Source organism: Propithecus coquereli, unplaced genomic scaffold, assembly GCF_000956105.1.
Source record: "Propithecus coquereli isolate 6110/MARCELLA unplaced genomic scaffold, Pcoq_1.0 Scaffold126, whole genome shotgun sequence".
NCBI lineage: Eukaryota > Metazoa > Chordata > Mammalia > Primates > Indriidae > Propithecus > Propithecus coquereli.
In genome coordinates this window covers 4,644,103-4,662,502 of record NW_012136747.1, presented here as the reverse complement: position 1 = coordinate 4,662,502, position 18,400 = coordinate 4,644,103, and the positions used below count along the sequence as shown (strand labels likewise).

General features: G+C 52.4%; 1 protein-coding gene across 1 annotated transcript in view; it reads right to left on the bottom strand.

The window, feature by feature from the left end:
• The window catches only part of TMEM184B (transmembrane protein 184B), a 41,822-nt gene that overhangs the window by 17,660 nt on the left and 5,762 nt on the right, over positions 1-18,400 (bottom strand). The window contains exons 2-3 of the mRNA XM_012638162.1: positions 3,842-4,091; positions 2,234-2,399 (exon numbers count right to left, since the gene is read on the bottom strand). Coding sequence (XP_012493616.1) covers positions 2,234-2,399; positions 3,842-4,033 — 358 coding nt within the window. The 5' untranslated portion in view covers positions 4,034-4,091. The remainder of the gene's footprint in view (positions 1-2,233; positions 2,400-3,841; positions 4,092-18,400) is intronic.

Genomic DNA, 18,400 nt, shown 5'->3' with positions numbered 1-18,400 from the left:
CTAAACGCTGGTGAACTCTGGGGCAGCCTGAACTGCTCAGCAGCTGCTGGACTGTTTGTAAACTCCCTGAGAGAGGCCAGGCCGAGGGGACAATAGCGTTGCTAGGAGATGCGCTTCACAGGGCGCAGACTTCCTGAGAGGACCTTTACCAGGGGTGGGAGGCAGGTTGGGAAAGGCGGGGTCTGAACAAAGAGACTTCTGGAGTGGGGGTGACTGCCAGCCATCTGCTCCTGCCTCTGGGGCACCGAGCAAGGGTAAAGCGGAGGCTCCCCTGGCTGCGTCCCCACCCCCTTCTGCCACGCGCCCCAGTCTTCAGGGCCTAGCCAAGAAGACGGCCTACCCTTGCCCCTTGACCACACAGGGAGAGGCCCGTGGGAGGAGAACAGCCTTTTGCTTCAGAAGAACCAGGTGGGCAGAGGCTGCCCCAGGGCGCCCACGCGAGGCTGGCATCTGACTGGACAAGGATTCTCAGTCCCGGCCTAACCCAATCTCGGCCTTTACAGCTGCCCGGGTGCCCAGGGGTTTCCAGAGCCCCAGTTAGGCCCTGAACAGGTCCCCACTGGCCTCGGTATTCCTGCTTGGAAGAGCAGGACAGGACACCAGCTAGGGGCTGGGGGAGGCCTGGGACTTTAATGAGGCCCCACGTGGAAGAATGTAAGGCACACAGCAGGTGCTTAATAAAGTCCCTTATTTGTTTGAAAGTTATAGAGTAAACAGCTCCATGTGCTAGGCGTGGGCTACATCCCCATCCTGCTCCACGGGGTAACAGTCTACTCAGGAAGACACGCGAGCTGAGCGAGGCAGCTGCCAGCATGGAGGAGTGCGCAGGACCGGACGGGCGCTGGGAGACAGCAGCAGAGAGACACTGGAGGACGGACAAACAGATGGGGAGGAGCAAAGGGGCGGCCACACACAGAGCAGGGGAAGAGCTTTCCAGGCCAAGGGGGACTTGCACACACCAAGGGCCCAAGGCAGGGGATGGGCAATGGGGAGGCATGGGGGGGGTGGGATATTACTCCGTTAGGGGCCTCTGTTTCCTCCCACCCCAGAGGCATTTCCTGTGCCCTGAGTCCTCAGGGACACACAAGGCTCAATAGGGGACAGGAAGAGAGACTCCAGCTGCTTGGGGAATGAGCACAATGCACCCCAATACCCATGACGCCCAGGCCTCCCAGGTCAGGGAAGCGGACAACTTCTGGGCGTGGCAGGGGCTGCTCGGATCACATCTGGTCACTTTATCCAAAATCATCAGCAAAAGGTACAGAGAAGAGACAGGACACCACATGCCCTGAGAGCAGGGTGGGCGTCAAAGTGGGGGTCTTGAATTGAGGGACCCCCCTCATTCCTGCTGCCTGCCCGGACATCGCTGGCCTCTCCCTCCTCCTTCACTCTCCACATGGAGATCTGTCTAACCTGCAATTTCTAATCTTGTCATGTTTTTGTGCATCAACACTAAAAAAGAAAATCTAAATTCTCTATATGGCCTGCAGGGCTGTGTATGTCCCTGTCCTTGCCTCTCGGTGCAACCCATTCTCCAGCCGCTGACCTCTCCTCTGGCTGAGGCTGGCCCCCAACATAGCACCCTTAACAACCCCCCGGCCAGGCATGTGTGCATCCCTCTCTCCCCATCAGAGCAGCTTCCTTGTCTCCTTGCAGTGACTGTTGAGGGGCCACAGGTCCCGGAGGGCAGGGAGGGTGAGGGCTGGCTTTTCCTCTTTGCAAGCCAGAGCCTGGCCCGTGGCTGGAGCTCAGTACAGGAGCGGGAGATGTTTCCACTCCATACACAGAACTGAAAGGAAGCAAGGCCCCTGCTCGGGTGGCACAGCAGAGCACCTCATGGGACAAAGCTTATTATTGAGACACACGGGGGTAGAGGCCTGGCCCTGCTGCCCAGCCGCAGATCCCCGGATGAATCCTACCCAGCTGTACCTGGGGTGGCCTGGGGCTTCTGTCTACAAATGGCCCACCCCCTCAGCAGGAGATGCCAGAATTGAGAAATGAGACCCAGGTGGAGGGGCCCTGCTTCCAGGTGTCTGTATCGTAAGACTCCACTACACACGCTGCTACCTGTCCATTTGGGACAGAAACCCTGGGTGGGTGAAGAAGTGAGGGCTGGGTCAGGACCCGTCCTCGTGCGGCCCAGGGGCCCTTGGGGAGGAGCACGGGAGGGGCTCCAGCTGGCCGGCCAGCGCCCCAGGCCCTCCCTCGTGCCCCCACCCACACCTGTCCTCACCCTCGTAGCAGTCGCGCACGGTGCCGAAGTACACGTAGTACTGGTCGTTGGTGAAGAAGAGCAGGCTGAGCCAGGAGTCGAAGGCGTAGATGGGCACGATGAAGAGGATTCGGACGATGTAGCGCTGCTCGTTGGGGCAGCTGTAGCAGCGCAGGTGCATGTAGATCTGGGGGCAGATGGGCGGGGTCAGCCGGGACCCTCCTATCCCCGGGAGGAGCAGCCTGGCCAGGGGACGCGGACGTGTGTGGACTCCTAGCTCTGCCGCTTACTCCTCTGGGACCTGATGCGAGGCACTTAGCCCAGGCCCCAGAGCCCCGCTCTGTAAGATGCAGGTGATAAAACCTGCGTCTGAGGCTGTCGCGAGGCTCAGTCCAGCGGGGCACACAAAGCTCACAGAGCACACATGCGGCGCCCCAGGCGGCCTTGCAGATGCTGCAACTGTGAGCCCACCGCCCAGGCCAAGCCTGAAATCCAGTTTAACAAGCCCCCAGGAGCTCACACAGGCAGCTCTGCACCCCCAGCCTGTGATCCCCTTTGCCCCTCTGGGCAGAGGGTCTAAAGCAGCAGCACGGAGCTAAGGCACGGCCCCCTGAGTTGGAGCCCACCCTGCCCCACCCCCTAACTTATGGTGCAGGGGGAGAGAGAGATGGGGGCCCACTTCTGAGGGAGGCGGACAGGATTCCTGGCTGAGTGGCCACAGTAGCATCCTCACACTGGGCCTTCCGGGCTGTTAAACAAAGGCAGCACCACCGGCCTCACCCGGAAGTTAGGACAATGAAGTAAAACTTTCAGAAAGCAGGGACAAAAAAATGAGAGCTACACACAAATGCGAAGAGCTGCTCTAACACGGCCCTCAGTCCTGCAGCCCCCACGTGTCCCATCCCAGCTCTCATGACATCACACTTGGCTTGCTGAGCGCTGGGCTGGGGGGAAAAGAACAAAATATCCTCCGTCTGCTATGAGGAACCGCCTTGGAAGCAAGCGATTTCTAAAAGGGACAGGGACACAGGCCAGTGGAGCTGACGCACCCAGCCCCTCTTTACTGGTCACCTTTTACCCTCCTTCTCAGGCCCCGAGCCTGTCCCAGCCCACACCAGCCTCCACTGGGGCAGTGAGCAAAGGTGGGGGCGGGGAACTGGACTTCTACCCCAGCTCTGCCACCAACTTACAAGTGGCCAGGCTGGCTCTTCCCCTCCTTCCCATCTGGCTCTCAATTTTCCATCTGCAAAGGGGCCCCTGCCACCCACGTGCTCCTACAGTTCCCGGCTCCCTGGAGCTTCAGCGGGACATGACACTAATTCTGACCAATGGAAGGTGAGCAGAAGGGATGGGCGTCATCTCTGGAGTGCGGTGGTTACATATCCAGGTGCCTTCCTCACACTTACTGCCCCAGCTGTCAGAGGGATGATCCTTGAAGCTGCTCAATGCTAGAGCCACAAGACAGCACCTGACCCGCCGTGGGCCGAGCTGGGACCGTGCACAAGAGATCAACTTCTACTGGGCAACGCCTCTGACAGTCCGGGGTTTGTCTAATACTGTAGTATTAGGCCAAGCCTAATACTCTGTTGGACTAAAGCCCCTTGGGATCCTTTGAGAGGGCCTGGGTACCTGGTGGCAGGTGATGAGCAGGGCCGTCCACACGAAGAAGCCGGAGATGGCCTGAGCGGCAGTTGTCATCAGGAACACAGGCTGCTCCATGGCAGTGGGGCTGCCCTCGGGGATCGCAGAGACGCTGGGTGAAGCTGCTGCGGTCGTGGGCGACGCTGGATCCGGGGCCAGCGCAGCCCCCCTCACTGTCATGGTGCCCAGCAGCAGGAGGCTCCCTGAGAGAAACCCTTGCAGGAAGTGACAAGCTAACCTAGAGGGAAGAAAGCATGACGTTAGTCTCCTCCCAAGGTGCGTGGCAGCGTCGGAAAGAATCTTCCAGGTCTCTACATCCACCTCTGTCCACGGCTCATCCGGATCCCAGCCATCACCCTGGTCCCGTGGCCACCCGCCGACCTCTGGCAATAACCTGCAGTGCAACCAGAGGAACATCTGACAGTTGCCAACGATGCAAAGAGCAGAGCAGGGGCACTATGGGAGGAGCCCGGCTGGAGCGCTAGTTCCAGCGCCACTGCTAACGCCACCGCCAACCAGCTGTGTGTCCTGGTGTGATTCCCTGGGCCCCACAGGCCCCCTGCTGCCTGACCCAGAAAATGGACAAACCCCAAATCCAACCATCTCGGCCTGAACCCCGAGGTCTGCCCAGATGACTCCCATGGTCCTTTCCAAGTCTGTAAGCTCATATTCAAACCAAAATATAGTGACACTGATGGGAGGCTTTCCTGAGCCTTTCCGGGGTACAGGCTGGCCCAACGAGGAAGAGGTTTCTTTGCCCGCTGCAGACACCACTCCCCAAGCCCCAACTCCTCGCCAACGGCTCAGCACCCCTGCTACCGTGCACGCCACATTGGCTCTTAGCTGGAAGTGTGTACCCTAGGAGAGCACTTTACGTTTCTATTTTCCTACATATAAATGGTCTCTACCACACCGACCAAGAGATGCATCTATATTAAAAACTCAAAAATGGAGACAGCATCTATATAAAGAAACTCAAAAATGGAGAAGGTGTCTATATAAAGACTGGTGGCAAGCTTTGAAAAAGAGACACAGTGACAAATCCAAGAATAGCTCCTGTAAGTATGGCTGCAAAATTGAAAACCAATGCCAGAAGTATTTCTTGAAAAAGAAGATTTGGGTTGTAAACCATCATCTTTGTCTATCATCCCAAATTAAATGAATAAACACAGGGAATGGCGGGGGGGGGGCGCAAAGGAAGTACAAATACTCCTAAATCTTCACCTTCCAAGCAAGAGCTGGGGCATGTCAAAGGCTATTTTGTCCCTGACTAAAGGCAGTGTTGAGAGGCGCCGTGTTGATTCCCCAACAGAGGGGCAAGCCCAGGAAACAGACCCCACCAGGGCTGGGATCTGGGTGTAGGCTCCTGGCCAGCTGCTTCCTGGGGCTTTGCTCACTCACACTCACATACCCCCAGGGCATTCCCAGAGCTCCCTCCGCTCTTTATGTAGGTCACTTAATTCACTTAATTCGCAAGAAAGACAGCCAGAGACAGCAGGTAACTTACCCCAAATCAGAGCAAGGAATCAAAGCCAGGTCCTCCAAACATGTTGTCTCCCCACCTCCCACCAAATGGGGGGACCTGGATGAGCTGCCCCTCCTCCCACCCCAGAGCCCCCTTACAGGACAAAGCCCGTCCTCCCAGGGGCCAGTTTGCACAGTGCTAGGCCCTGTGCATTGTCCACCATGTATGTTGTGGCGGGTAGGATGGAGATTGGAGCCTGACCCTTTCATACTTAATATAGGCACCTACCTGGGAAGGCTTTCTGGCCTGCCCAGGCCCCACAGGCAAGCGGGACTTTGGCCTGGCACAGCCCCTGGACCTTGGGGAAACGGGTAGTGCTGCCTGGCGCAGCCCCTTTGCTCCCCTGGGAAGGACCTCCATGTCACCCCTTTTCCAAGTTAGCCCACGCACCCCAAGGCGCCAGGTGGGAGATGCACATATGAGGCTCGGAATTCCAGCTGCTCTGGCAGGACCCTGTTATTTTCTTAATTGATCAAATGTTAAACTTCTGCCAGGGACATGGCAGAGGGCCCAGAGGGGAGACGTCAGAATCTTTTTTTTTTTTTTTTGAGACAGGGTCTCGTTCTGTTGCCCAGGCTAGAGCAGTGGCATCATGATAGCTCACTGCAACCCCAACTCCTGGGCTCAAGTGCAGGCGCATGCCACCACGCCTGGCAATTTTTCTAATTTTTGTAGAGATGGGGTCTCGATATATTGCCCAGGCTGGTGCCAAACTCCTGGCTTCAAGTGATCTTCCCACCTCAGCCTCCCAAAGTGTTAGGCAGAATCATCTTTCTAACAAACGCATCCTGAGGCCTCTGGACTGGCGCTGGGCCCTGGGCTTTGAAGCACTCCCAGCCACTCTTGGCGACTGCTCTGTGCAACAGGGGTAACCTGGAGGCCTCATCCCCTGGTGCTGCTGAGAGGTGAGTGCCCAGCACTACAGGAGCCCAGGGCGAGCATCGACTGGCTTGGCCAAGGTTAGGGAGGGGGTCAGGGAAGGCTTCCACATGGTGCAGCTTTGCAGCAGAGTCTCAAAGTAGCATAACCACGCGTCAGCTTTGAAGTCACCCAGTAGGACTCCCACCAGACTCCACCACCTGCAAGTTGGGGCAAGTGACTTTTCTCAGAGCCGCAGTTTCTTCATCTATAATATCTCAGGGAAACTACTTAATCAACAAGGGAAAGTTCTAGTTTACAGAATTTCCATTAATAAATGGAGACAGAATCTCACACCTGTAATCCTAGCACTTTGGGAGGCCGAGGCGGGCGGATTGTTTGAGCTCAGGAGTTCGAGACCAGCCTGAGCAAGAGCGAGACCCCGTCTCTACTAAAAATAGAAAGAAATTAATCGGACAACTAAAAATATATAGAAAAAAAATTAGCCGGGCATGGTGGCGCATGCCTGTAGTCCCAGCTACTCGGGAGGCTGAGGCAGAAGGATCGCTTGAGCCCAGGAGTTTGAGGTTGCTGTGAAGTAGGATGACGCCACGGCACTCTAGCCCAGGCAACACAGTGAGACTCTGTCTCAAAAAAAAAAATAAATAAATGGAGACAGAATAACAGAATTAAAAGTCACCATTTTGCAATTCCTGGTTCAAATAACGATGTGCATACGGATGATAAAACCAGCAGGTGCAAGGCTGACGGGGAACTTGGTAACAGAAGAATCAGGTGGCACCTCCTGCACCACAGTCAGTATCAATGCCACTGAAACGGGGTGGCCAGATGTCTCGAGCCTCCTGATGAATGCTCGGGAAGCCAGCAGCACCTAGGAAGGACTCACGCCCAAAACATGAACTGGAATCTAAACAAATCTCCAGAACTAGCCACTGGGACCCAGGAGACAGAGAGGGCAGAGGAGCAGATGAGACGATGCCGTGAGGAAGCAGCAGCCCCTCTGGACTATGGGTCAGTCCACAGGGCAAATGACCGGGGCCTTCCAGCAAATTGATGGCTATCACAGAATGAGAGACACGACTAAGCACAGTGTGTCTGGGTCCTGATGCTCAAAAACCAATAATGAAAAGACATCTTGGAAATACAGAACAGACAAGAGTTCCCGTCAATTTCATTATGGTGATGATGGCAAAACTAAAACTCCTCATCGGTGGAGGAAGAATAAGCTTTTCAACAAATGGTGCTGAACCACTGGTTCAACCAGAAGCCAAAAAACAAAAAACTTTGACTTTGAACCTAAACCCTTATACCATATACAAAAATTAATTCCAAATGCATCAGAGGTTTAAATGTAAAATATAAAACTATAAAACTTTCAGAACACACAGGAGAAAATATTTGAAACCTAGGGCTACTGGACACCGAAAGCATGATCCATAAAAGGAAAAACTGATAAACTGAACTTCATGAAAAACAGAAACCTGGGCGCTGTGGAAGAGTCTACTAAGAGGATGAAAAGACAGGCCACAGAGGGAAGCACTGTTTGTATGCCACGGACTAGCACCAGCAACTGACTGGCACCAGGAATATATCAAGAATGCTCAGAAAGCTCAATGGTCAAAAAAAAAGAAAAAACCCAATTAAAAAACAGGCAAAAAACATGAACAAATATTTCACTAAAGAACAGATACAGGGGCTGGACAGGGTGGCTCACACCTGTAATCCCAGCACTTTGGGAGGCCAAGGCGGGAGGACTGCTTGAGGTTAGTTCTAGATCAGCCAGGGCCACATAGCAAGACTCCATCTCTACGAAAATAAAAATTAGCCAGGTGTCGGGGTGAGCGCCTGTAGGCCCAGCTCCTGGGGAGGCTGAAGCAGGAGGATCACTTGAGCCCAGGAGTCCAAGGCTGCAGTGAGCTATGATGATGCCACTGTACTCTAGCCGGGGTGACAGAGCAAGACCCTGTCTTTAAAACAAACAACAACAAAAAACCAAAACAGATACAGACACATGGCAAATAAGGGCAGTCTGGTGGCTGGCAGAGGGCAGTGATGATGATGAGGAGGGGTGTGTACATTTAAAGGGCAGCAAGGAAGTTCTTTCCAGGTGATAAAATAGTTTGTGTCTTGATAGTGGTGGTGGCAACATGAATCTATACCCGAAAAATATCCCATTGAACTATACACACGCTCCATACCTAAAAACAGGTCTGTACCCGAGTTAACAGTACTGCACTAACGTCCGCTTCCCGACTTTGATGTTATACTACAGTTAGATACGATGTCACCATCAGAGGAAGCTGGGTGAAGAGCACACTGGACCCTGTGTGCTATTTTTTCTTTTTTGTAACTTCCCGTGAGCCTACAATTATTTCAAAATAGAAAGTTTTTAAGTCTTTATCAGGTAGAGATACATACTGAAGTATTTAAGGGTGAAAAAATAACATGATGTGTGGGATTTACTCTTTAAAAGGGGGAGAGGGAAAATGAAACAGTTTCACACAATGTTGCTAACTGCTGACGCTCAGTGACAGAGAGGGAGACATTCTTACACCATTTGCTCTACTTTTGTGTGTGGAAATGTTCCCTACTAAAAAGCTTTGGACACTAGAACAGTTGAGTTTTCTACAAAATCTGTAATGAGATGGGGAGGGACACAGGAAATCATTTGTATCAGAGATTTCTCGATTATCTTGCAGATAAAGCAATCAAAAAGAATTGTCAAGCCTAACAACAGAGTTACATATTTTTCTTTTATTAAAAAAAGTTGTTCCATGGCTGGGTGCAGTGGCTCACGCCTGTAATCCTAGCACTCTGGGAGGCCGAGGCGGGCGGATTGTTTGAGCTCAGGAGTTCGAGACCAGCCTGAGCAACAGCGAGACCCCGTCTCTACTAAAAATTAGAAAGAAATTAATTGGACAACTAAAAATATATAGAAAAAATTAGCTGGGCGTGGTGGCGCATGCCTGTAGTCCCAGCTACTCGGGAGGCTGAGGCAGGAGGATTGCTTGAGCCCAGCAGTTTGAGGTTGCTGTGAGCTAGGCTGACATCATGGCATTCTAGCCTGAGTGGCAGAGAGAGACTGTCTCAAAAAAACCAAACCAAACCAAAAAAATGGTTCCAAATTTGCCCATCTTTTTCTATGACGATTGGCTGTCAGAGGCATCTTCCTAGTGATATTTTCAAAACATCTTTACACATGTTTAATATGTTCCTTCACAGGAAAGGCATGTAGCACAATGAGTGAGACTCACACCGCTTTTTGAAAGAAGCCATGGCTGGGGCGGACTGCTCAGGAAAAGTACATTTGAAAACTGTTCCCACTGTCACAAGATTCTATTACCAAAACCAGTATGTCTGTCACCAATTTTTAAAAAAAACCACGAACCCTCTCACATCTGAACTCCTAAAAAACTACATAACAGAATTTTCTAGTCTGTTAAAAAATTTCCAAAGCATTTGAGTGGGTTTTGGACTCATCTGTTAAGAACTTCAAAATAAAGTACCTTCTATTTTGTTTATAGAAACATCTGATTGGCACCAGGGAGGATGGAAATGTACTAGCCAAATTTCAACAAATCCTTCGCATACTCAGTGGGCAGGACAGAAAAATGAGGAATCCGATTTAGAAAGAAAGCAGCAATGCATTTGCTCCGTGTGCAGCTTCGTGGCCCAGGCAGGGATCTTTTGCAGGGAGGGCAGCCATCAAAAGCCAGGACGTAAACAAAATGAACGTAGAGCCAGACCTGGCACATGCTCTCTCGTGGAGCACTAAAGCACTTTCCAGAAATAACCAAGCATATGGAGCCAGAAGGTTTTTGTACCATCAACAAAGTAAAATTATTGCATCTTTAGCTTGTCCTTTGGTTTGTTTTTTGGAGTAGGTTTTATAATGAACATAGTAGAACAGTAAGGTAATTCATGTATACTTGTAACTACATGTATATACACCTGTAACTATACATCAATAGGCATACATTGGTTCATGCTCAAAAAGGTTTTGTGGGGCTTTTTCTTACTGATAGGATGTGTGATCAAAGAAAGCTTGGAGAGCAGTGCCGTGGCGACGGGCAAAGGCCAAGGGCTTCTGAACTGGCCGCTGATGCCACTCCCCTCTCCTCTTTGCCTCTCTGTCCTTATTCTTGCCCAGACATGTCCCCCAGGCTCCCTCAGTTCCGGGCGCAGATCGGACAGAAAGCAAAGTCAAGCGCTGCCCTCCAACCCAGCCCACTGCCAGCGAGGAGCGCGGTCACTCCACGCCCGTCTCCCATCCACATGCTGCCCGACAGGCTGCAAAGAGGCCAGGCCACGCAGGCAGCACTTTGTCCCAGGCTCTGAGTCAGGGAACTGAGCTGGAACCTCGGTGTCATCACCTGAGCTGGGCCTGGAACAGGTGACCGGACCTGTGTTTCTTGGAGGGAAGAACCCAGGTGGCTCTGTCCCATAGCAAGGCCTTTGGGCAAATGAGTTTAGGAATTCAGAATTTTTCAGATTTTAGAAAGGATCATGCTGCTAGATATCGTGTGATACCCCAGGAGGGGTAAGGGCAGCACCCCAAAATCAAACACATAGCATTTTCATAGAGAAATGTATGGCTAGTTGCCCTGGGTGAGATATTTTTAAAGACCATAATTAGTCTCGCATCAATTCAGGTCAGATTTTTGCCATGAAATGAGTCTGCTGCAGACTTAGGAAGTGCCTTTGGGATTTCTGAGCACTCTGGATTCCGGAGTGGAGAAAGGGCCGTGAGCCCGGACTGCTCTCCAGAACGGCGGGGAGGCCACTGCCTGCGGAAGTCAGCTTCAGCGTGGTTTATTTTTACACTTATTTTCAAACACAACGGTATCCCTCCTCCCGACCTGAAATCCACGCAGAACGTGTCAGGAGCTGGCTGTGAGACACACTCTCACTCTCCCCAGCACAGCCCCGCCCCATCCTCTCCTAGCAGAGACACCTTCTGGCTCACCCCCTTACGGAGACACCCTCCTTTTTCAGACTAGTGATGAAGCTGTAGCTGGCGCAGTCACTAAACCTGGCCACCTGCCCTGGAATTTAAGCACTTCAACGAGCTTCTCAGCATCTCACCCAGATTTTATCCTGAGTCATTTTAACTTAATGTTCAAGGGACACCTTATTTTTGCCACGCCCCCATCACAGATTTTATTATGCCCTATGTGGTAGGCTGAGTAATGACCCCCCAAAGACGGCAACACCCTAACTCCCCAAACCTAAGACAATGTTACTTCACACGGCAAAAGAAACTTTGCGGAAGTGATTAGGGATCTTGAGAGAGATTATCCCGGCTATGGGGGTGGGCCCAGGGATCACAAGGGTCCTCAGGAGAGGGAGGCAGGAGGGTGACAGTGTGAAACCGGCAGCAGGACGAAAGCAGCAGAGAGAGGAGAGAGAGGGAGACGCCACGCTGCTGGCTTTGAAGGGAGAGGAAGGGGCCACAAGCCGAAACTGCAGGCGGCCTCTGGAAGCTGGAAAAGGAGAGGAAATGGATTCTCCCCAGAGCCTCCAGGAGGAGCACAGCCCTGCTGTACCTTGGTTTTAGCCCAGTGAACTACATTTCGGACTTCTGACCTCCAAAACTGTAAGATAATCTTTGTGTTTTAAGTCGCTAAGCTCCTGATACTTCATTACAGCAGCAAACAGCCTGCAGACGAGGAAGAGAGGCTTGCAGGGCGGAAGGCGTTTGCCCCCGGTCACCTGGTCAGTCAGTCCACACAGCGATGCTGCCCCACGTCAAACCCAAAGTCCTCCAAGGGCCTGGGGCTCCACTGCTTTGTGTCCCCAGGAAAGTTACAGAACCGCTCCTTGCCTCAGCTTCCTCATCTGTAAAATGGGGATGCGGCCACACCTACCTCAGAGAGCGCTGTAAGGAATAATGAGTTAACGCAGGAAAGATCCAAGCGGCGTCTGGCACTAGGTCACGTTCTCCGCTATCATTTACTCTCCCATTTCAGTCGTTTCATCCTTGGGTCAGGCCGGGAGTTCACATTCCCAAGTCTCGCAGACCCAGGCTGGTCCTGTCTCCGGTTGTCTGCTCACCTTGACACCTTCTAAGGTCACATTTTCATTCATTGGTTTCAGATCCAAACCCTCTGTGCTGCAGCCATGAAGCGCCCAGGCAGGCAGGCAGCTGCCACCCACAGGCCGAGCTAAACTGGCAACACGATCGTTGCACGTACGTCTCTGGAATATTAATGCAACCTGGGAGGGTTTTTGTTCTTTTATTTAATATACACGGAGAAACTCGAGAGGTAGAATTTGACTCGAGCATCGTTCATCTCAACTGACCACCGCGCTCCCGCTTCAGCGCCTGGGATGGCGATGATCCCTCCTGCCTCGGGGGGCTGTCTGGGCTGGCAGCTTCTGGGTGGCTGCCTTTTGGGGGAGGCTGACCCACATCAGCGCAGGTCAGCAACCCACAGCCTGGCCCTTCTCCAGAGGGGATTAGAGGGAAAGAGCGGCCAGTGGCTGGGCAGTTCTGCCTGCTGAGCCTTTTGAAAAAGGATCACGTGCCCTCATGGGGGCAGGGGTCCACATCTCTCCGTCCCACTCCCCTTCAATCCGCACAAACAAGCTGAGGCCCCTCTAGCGGCTCCACGTTTCTGCCCCTTCTCCTCGGGCCAAGTTCCCATGAATCTCTCAACCAGGAGAGAAAAATTATCCAATCATGCACCTCTCTGTCACTTGGGCAGGGTACAGAAATAAAGGACAATAACAAAGAAGTCCTAAATCCTCCAGTGAGGGCTTACTCGACTCAGCCTTGTAATTAGGTCTTTTTCTTTAATACGAACCAGTCCTAATTTTGATCATCTCCGTTTTCTCCCAAATTGAGAACAAAAAGACCAGTGCTCAGCCTCATTAGTGGGGCTTTTGACCACCTTTCCAGACTGCTGAGATCTCACGCAGCACCAAGCAAATGGGTGCCCTGCAGATGCAGAATCCTGAACCCCACCGGTCCTACTGCCCCATGGGAGCAGGATGTCTAAGCCAAGACCCCTGCACCTGCCCCGTCCCCTGAGACCCTGTCAGCAAGAAGCCTGGCTCCAGCCCGGGATGCCTCAGTGAGGAACCCCAACCTGCATTTCATTCACACAAACACCTGTTGATTCAGGTGAGCCAGCAAACCCACCCTGGGTGCATGGCTGGCAGTGAGTGCACATGCACCTCCAAGACGAGAACAGGGCAGTGTACACAGGTATTCACAGATGCAGAAGTCCACCAAGCTGCACATCTAAGATTTGTGTACTTTACTGTAGTGAGTTAAACTTCCATAAAAAGTTTCTTGAAATATAAATATATACCTTTGAGCACCTTCTATGTGCTAAGTCCAAAGGGTATCTCAAGACTCTGATCCTTTAAGAGCTTACAGTCTAGTAGGGAAGAAAATCCACTTGAATAACAAGGTCGTCTGTGGCCAACAGGACAGGTAATGAGAGCAGGTCAAGGGTAACGGTATTACATGTGACCTGGGGGAGATGGCAGAACAAACTGCTTAAATGCAGGAGTTGTAGAGGCAGCCAGCCCTACAAATCCCACTGCTGATGTCTGACCTACAGAAGGTATATGCTCTGCTTCCTCAGCTGCAAAGAGGGAATAACAGGAGCTGGGTGTCCTGAGTTCCCAAGGGTGCAAGGAATCCACACCAGGCACTCAGCGCAGGGCCTTGGCCTCGAGGCATGTGATGTCCTATTCCTGCTCCGAGGCCAGGCCTGCCATGCCAGACACTGGGGCACACTCACACATGTCAAACAGGCCCTGGCCTCCGCAGCTTCCAATCCCACCACAAAGAGGGCAGCTACTCATTCATCGTTCAGCAAACATCTAACAAATCAGGGGCTGTGAGCAGTACAGGATTTTGCCCCTTTGAGCCGCAGCCCAGTGAGGAATCAGACACCTAGGACACAATGCAAAAGGCCCCAAGTGCCAGCAGAGAGGAAGAGGAGCAGGAGAGGTCAGAGGGCAGTGCAGAAGTGAACAATAGGCTGGCCCTGGAAAGTCAGATAGGATTTGGGCACCTGGAGACAGCTTTGGGGGGAAAGGCAGAAACTGCGTGAGCAAAGGCAAGAAAGTGGGGAGTCCAGGAGGCAGACAGAGGCAAGGGTGACCAGTCAAGTGTGGCTCAGGAAGAGGCCCCGTAAAGAGGGCCTGGGACGCCCAGGGCTGAGTTAGACTGTTCTTTGCTGTCAGTGGAGAAGCCCCTGAAGGATTCAGAGGTTGGGAAGTGAGCCCCTCACAGCAGGGGTTTAAAAAAGGCCAGGCACGGTGTCTCACACCTAACATCCCAGCACACTGGGAGGCCAAGGCAGGAGGATGGCTGGAGGCCAGGAATTGGCAGCCTGGGCAACATAGCAAGACCCTATCTCTAAAAAAAATAGAAAAATTAGCCAGGCGTGGTGGTGTGCACCTGTGGTCCCAGATACTTGGGAGGCTGAGGCAGGAGGATCGCTTCAGCCCAGGAGTTTTCATTTGCAGTGAGCTGTAATGACATCACTGCACTCCAGCCTAGGTGACAGAGTGATACCCCATCTCAATCAATCAATCAACAAATCAATAAAATGAGGAAGCCAGCCAACAGCAGATTCTGAGGGGCCAGAGAGGTGGCTGGGGCTGGGGGTCATATTTACCAAGGAGCACCCAAACCCTCACACTCAGTCCCCTTTGTGAGAACAAGTGTGCATTTTTTCATGAGTAGTCGGGGCTTGAGTGAGGTTGGCTGCGTTTGGTGCGGTGGCAGAACCTTGGCATTCCTACACTGGGCAAGAGGTGAGATTACAGTTCTTATGTTTTTCTATTTAACTTTTTGAAAATTAATTGATACACTCACACGATTCGGCGGCAATCACAAGGCACGTGGGGTCTCCAGCCCACAATTGCCAGCCACCAAAGGCCCCTCCAGAGGCATCCCAGTCGGCAACTTCTTGTGGATGCCCAGAGACGCTCCGTAATACACGAGCAGAGGCGCTTATTATTTCCCTGCACTTTTACACAGACGGCAGCGCTCAGACACGCCGCCCTACAGCTGCTCCTTCACTCAGCAATCTGCCCTGGCGACTGTTCCGTCTCGGCGCGTCAAGTCCCCGTCTTATTTTCCATGGCTGCGCGGTATCCCGGAGTTTGGACGGGCCAGAACGTGTTCGTGGCTCTCTGCTAATGGATATTCAGGTTACTTCTGATCTTTTGCTATTTATTACAAATAAGGCAGCAATGAGTAATCTTGCAAATAAGTCATTTTGCACACGTGTTGACACATCTGTAGGATAAATCCCTAGAAGTGCAGCTTCTGGTGAAAGTGTACAAACATCTGTAATTTTGGAAAATGTAGCCAGAAAGGAAGAATACATTTAAATTGTTCATCCAGGAAATGAGCCTTAATGTTGGGGAAAATACTGACGACGTGTAGTTTTAAGGTGCCCAGGTAAAGAAACGGTAGAGAAAAGCTCAGTTTTTGGCAAATGGAACTCTGGGTCAGAAGAGGTGCTGGACCCAGATCAGCCCCACCTCACTCAGAGCTCTGGTCTACAAACTTGCATTTCCTCAACCGAAAGCGAAAGGCTAGACCCACTCAGCCCCTCCCTCGCCCTTCCCAGAGCTCTGATGCCCTGGTCCAGGGCAGGTGGAAGGGTGGATGGTGACCGAGTAGCCACTACCCCTGGCCACAAGTGGCCTCCCTGGGCGAAGGTGCTAGTGCACAGAGGAGGAGTGGGCCTGGCGGAATGGGGTGGCGGGGAGAGCCCGAGAAGGCTGAGCGAGCACTTCCAGTCTAGCCGCCCCAAATGAGCGACGGGCACCTCTTGGCATTTACCCCGTGCAAGCAGCAGGGGATGCCACGGCCATGCAAGACACACTCATGCTCCATGGCACTCACGCTTAAACAGCTCTGCTCCTGGGTCCGTCACAGGCCTCTTACGTAACCCCTGTGCCCAACAGCCATCGCTACCTAAGCATCAAGCCAGCGACTGGAGATGGAGGCAGGTCTCGGGAAGGAACAGTGTCAAGTGAGGACAGCGGAGTGTACGTGGTCAGTAGGGCAGGGCTTCCTCCCACCTCCACAAATCTGGCCCGACTACTGAAAACTGTGAATAGAAGAGAAGGTCTTCTGCCCCCAGCCACGTGGGGGATACCTCTTGGCAAACCAAAGGCAGCGCTCAGAGCAAGAGCCCCGTCAGCCCGTCTCCCAGCCCAGGCTCTGCTCCCACTGACTGAAACGGCCAGGAATTCCGGCGAATCGAACAGGACTTAAATGCTCTGAGGTTATTGCTATTAAAATCATATAAAATTAGTATGCTAATCAATGCACAGTGCACTAACCTTTCTTCATAAAGCAAATATGCACTGTTTTGGTAAACCTAGATTTTCACACATCCACTTTGTGTAAAGCCCATTGACAAACTCATGTATAGATGCACTTCCTCCTTCTACAGGTGAGGCTGGGACCCCCAGCGCCCCAGGAAGGCTCACACGACCTGGGTCCGGTTACCTGCCTGTGTCTCATGCCTGTATGTGCTCAAGGTGGACTCACTTCCCGCCAGCCAACCCCCACTGCCCACAGAGCCGCAGCCCGCTGCCCCCACCCCAGGCAGCGCTGGCTCCTCAGCCCACCCCAAGACAGAGCAGATTGCTGCCTCCTGGGACCCCCTCCAGTTTCAAACTGAACCTTTATCAACGCGCTTTCCAAGTCTAAACAGCAGTGCCACGCGCTGGGCATCCCAGTAGGCTGCAAGCTCTCTGAGGGCAGAGCCGTGCTGGTGGCCACCCAGAGCAGGAAGGGCCCAGGACTCGAAACCAGAAAACCCAGGTGTTGCTTTCCCCAGGGTCTTAGGCAATTCGCCTCCCTGAGCCTCAGTCTCTCTACCTACAGGCTCGATAATTACAAGGGTCCAGGGCAGCTGAGAAGCTTAAATGAAACAACATACGTGACATGTAACAATATGTGTGAAAAGTAATTACAAGTAATTTCCAGTGAGGAAAATAATATTAATATAATATACTAATTTTAATAAATATCCTCACACACACTCCTTCACCAATACCCATCACTGCGCCTTGCAGGCACCTGAACTGATCGCTGATGGGACCCCAGATTCGCTGTCCGCTCTGCATGAAAGAAAAACCAGAGGTGCGAGAGGTGGTGCCAGGAGGCTCTGCCAGTAGCTACAACAGTGCCATGGGTTTAGTTATTTTTCTCTCGAGCTTTTCAGCAAATGATGACCCAGAGGGCTTTGGGGAACAGCCCTGCCCAGGGGCATGGAAGTTCTCAGCCGCTGCCAGCAGGACAGGGCCCCCCTGGGGTACAGGGTGTCCACAGGGGTTGGAGCAGGGGAAAAATAAAGGCACCAAATTCCACGCACATCTGCTGGGGTGGGGAGGCTGTCTGATCTAAAAATCCCTTTCAGAGTGACAGAGGAAGTGACTTCCAGAAGTCTCGCTGCACCCCCTTTGTTGGGGGCTGGGGGGCAGCCATCCTGGGACTGCGTGTGACCCACAGGTTAAAGGTCCACAGATGACGGCTTCCCAGCAAGGAGGCTGGAGTCTGCAGGAGGATCACCAAACATTTCAGGTTGGGAGAGAAGCAACATACATGTGCACATGCCCACACTGTGCACACGCTTCTCCTTCTGTCTCCAGAGTCACATGACCTGCTCTAGCCCCAAACCATGCCCCTCCCCGTGAGGGCTCAAGGCTTTCTAATCCAGGACCTCACCTGAGCCTGTGAGGTGGGCAGAGGGGGGATGAATGATCCCATTAGAAGGAGTGAAGCTCAGAGAGGGCAAGTGACTCGCACGACGTCATCACGCAGGTTTCTGACCCAGTCCAGCTGCCACGTTCAGCACCCACGCCGTGGTACCATCCAGCAGAATCAGAGACCTCATCTTTTCCACAGAGGACTTGAAACAAAGCACCAGGGCTCTGTTTTAGAACTTCCCCGATTCTTTTCTATCCACAGCTAACTTTTAATTTCATGGGTAAATGCTTATGATCTGGTAAAAAGTAAACAATGAGATAACATATGTTTATGTCTAGAAAGAACATCAGCTGAAACCTCAACAGTGATTATTTCCTAATTGTGAAATTTGGGGTAATTTTTACTCTTATCCCCTATCTTTTCTGTGTTCCAAGTTTACGACAAC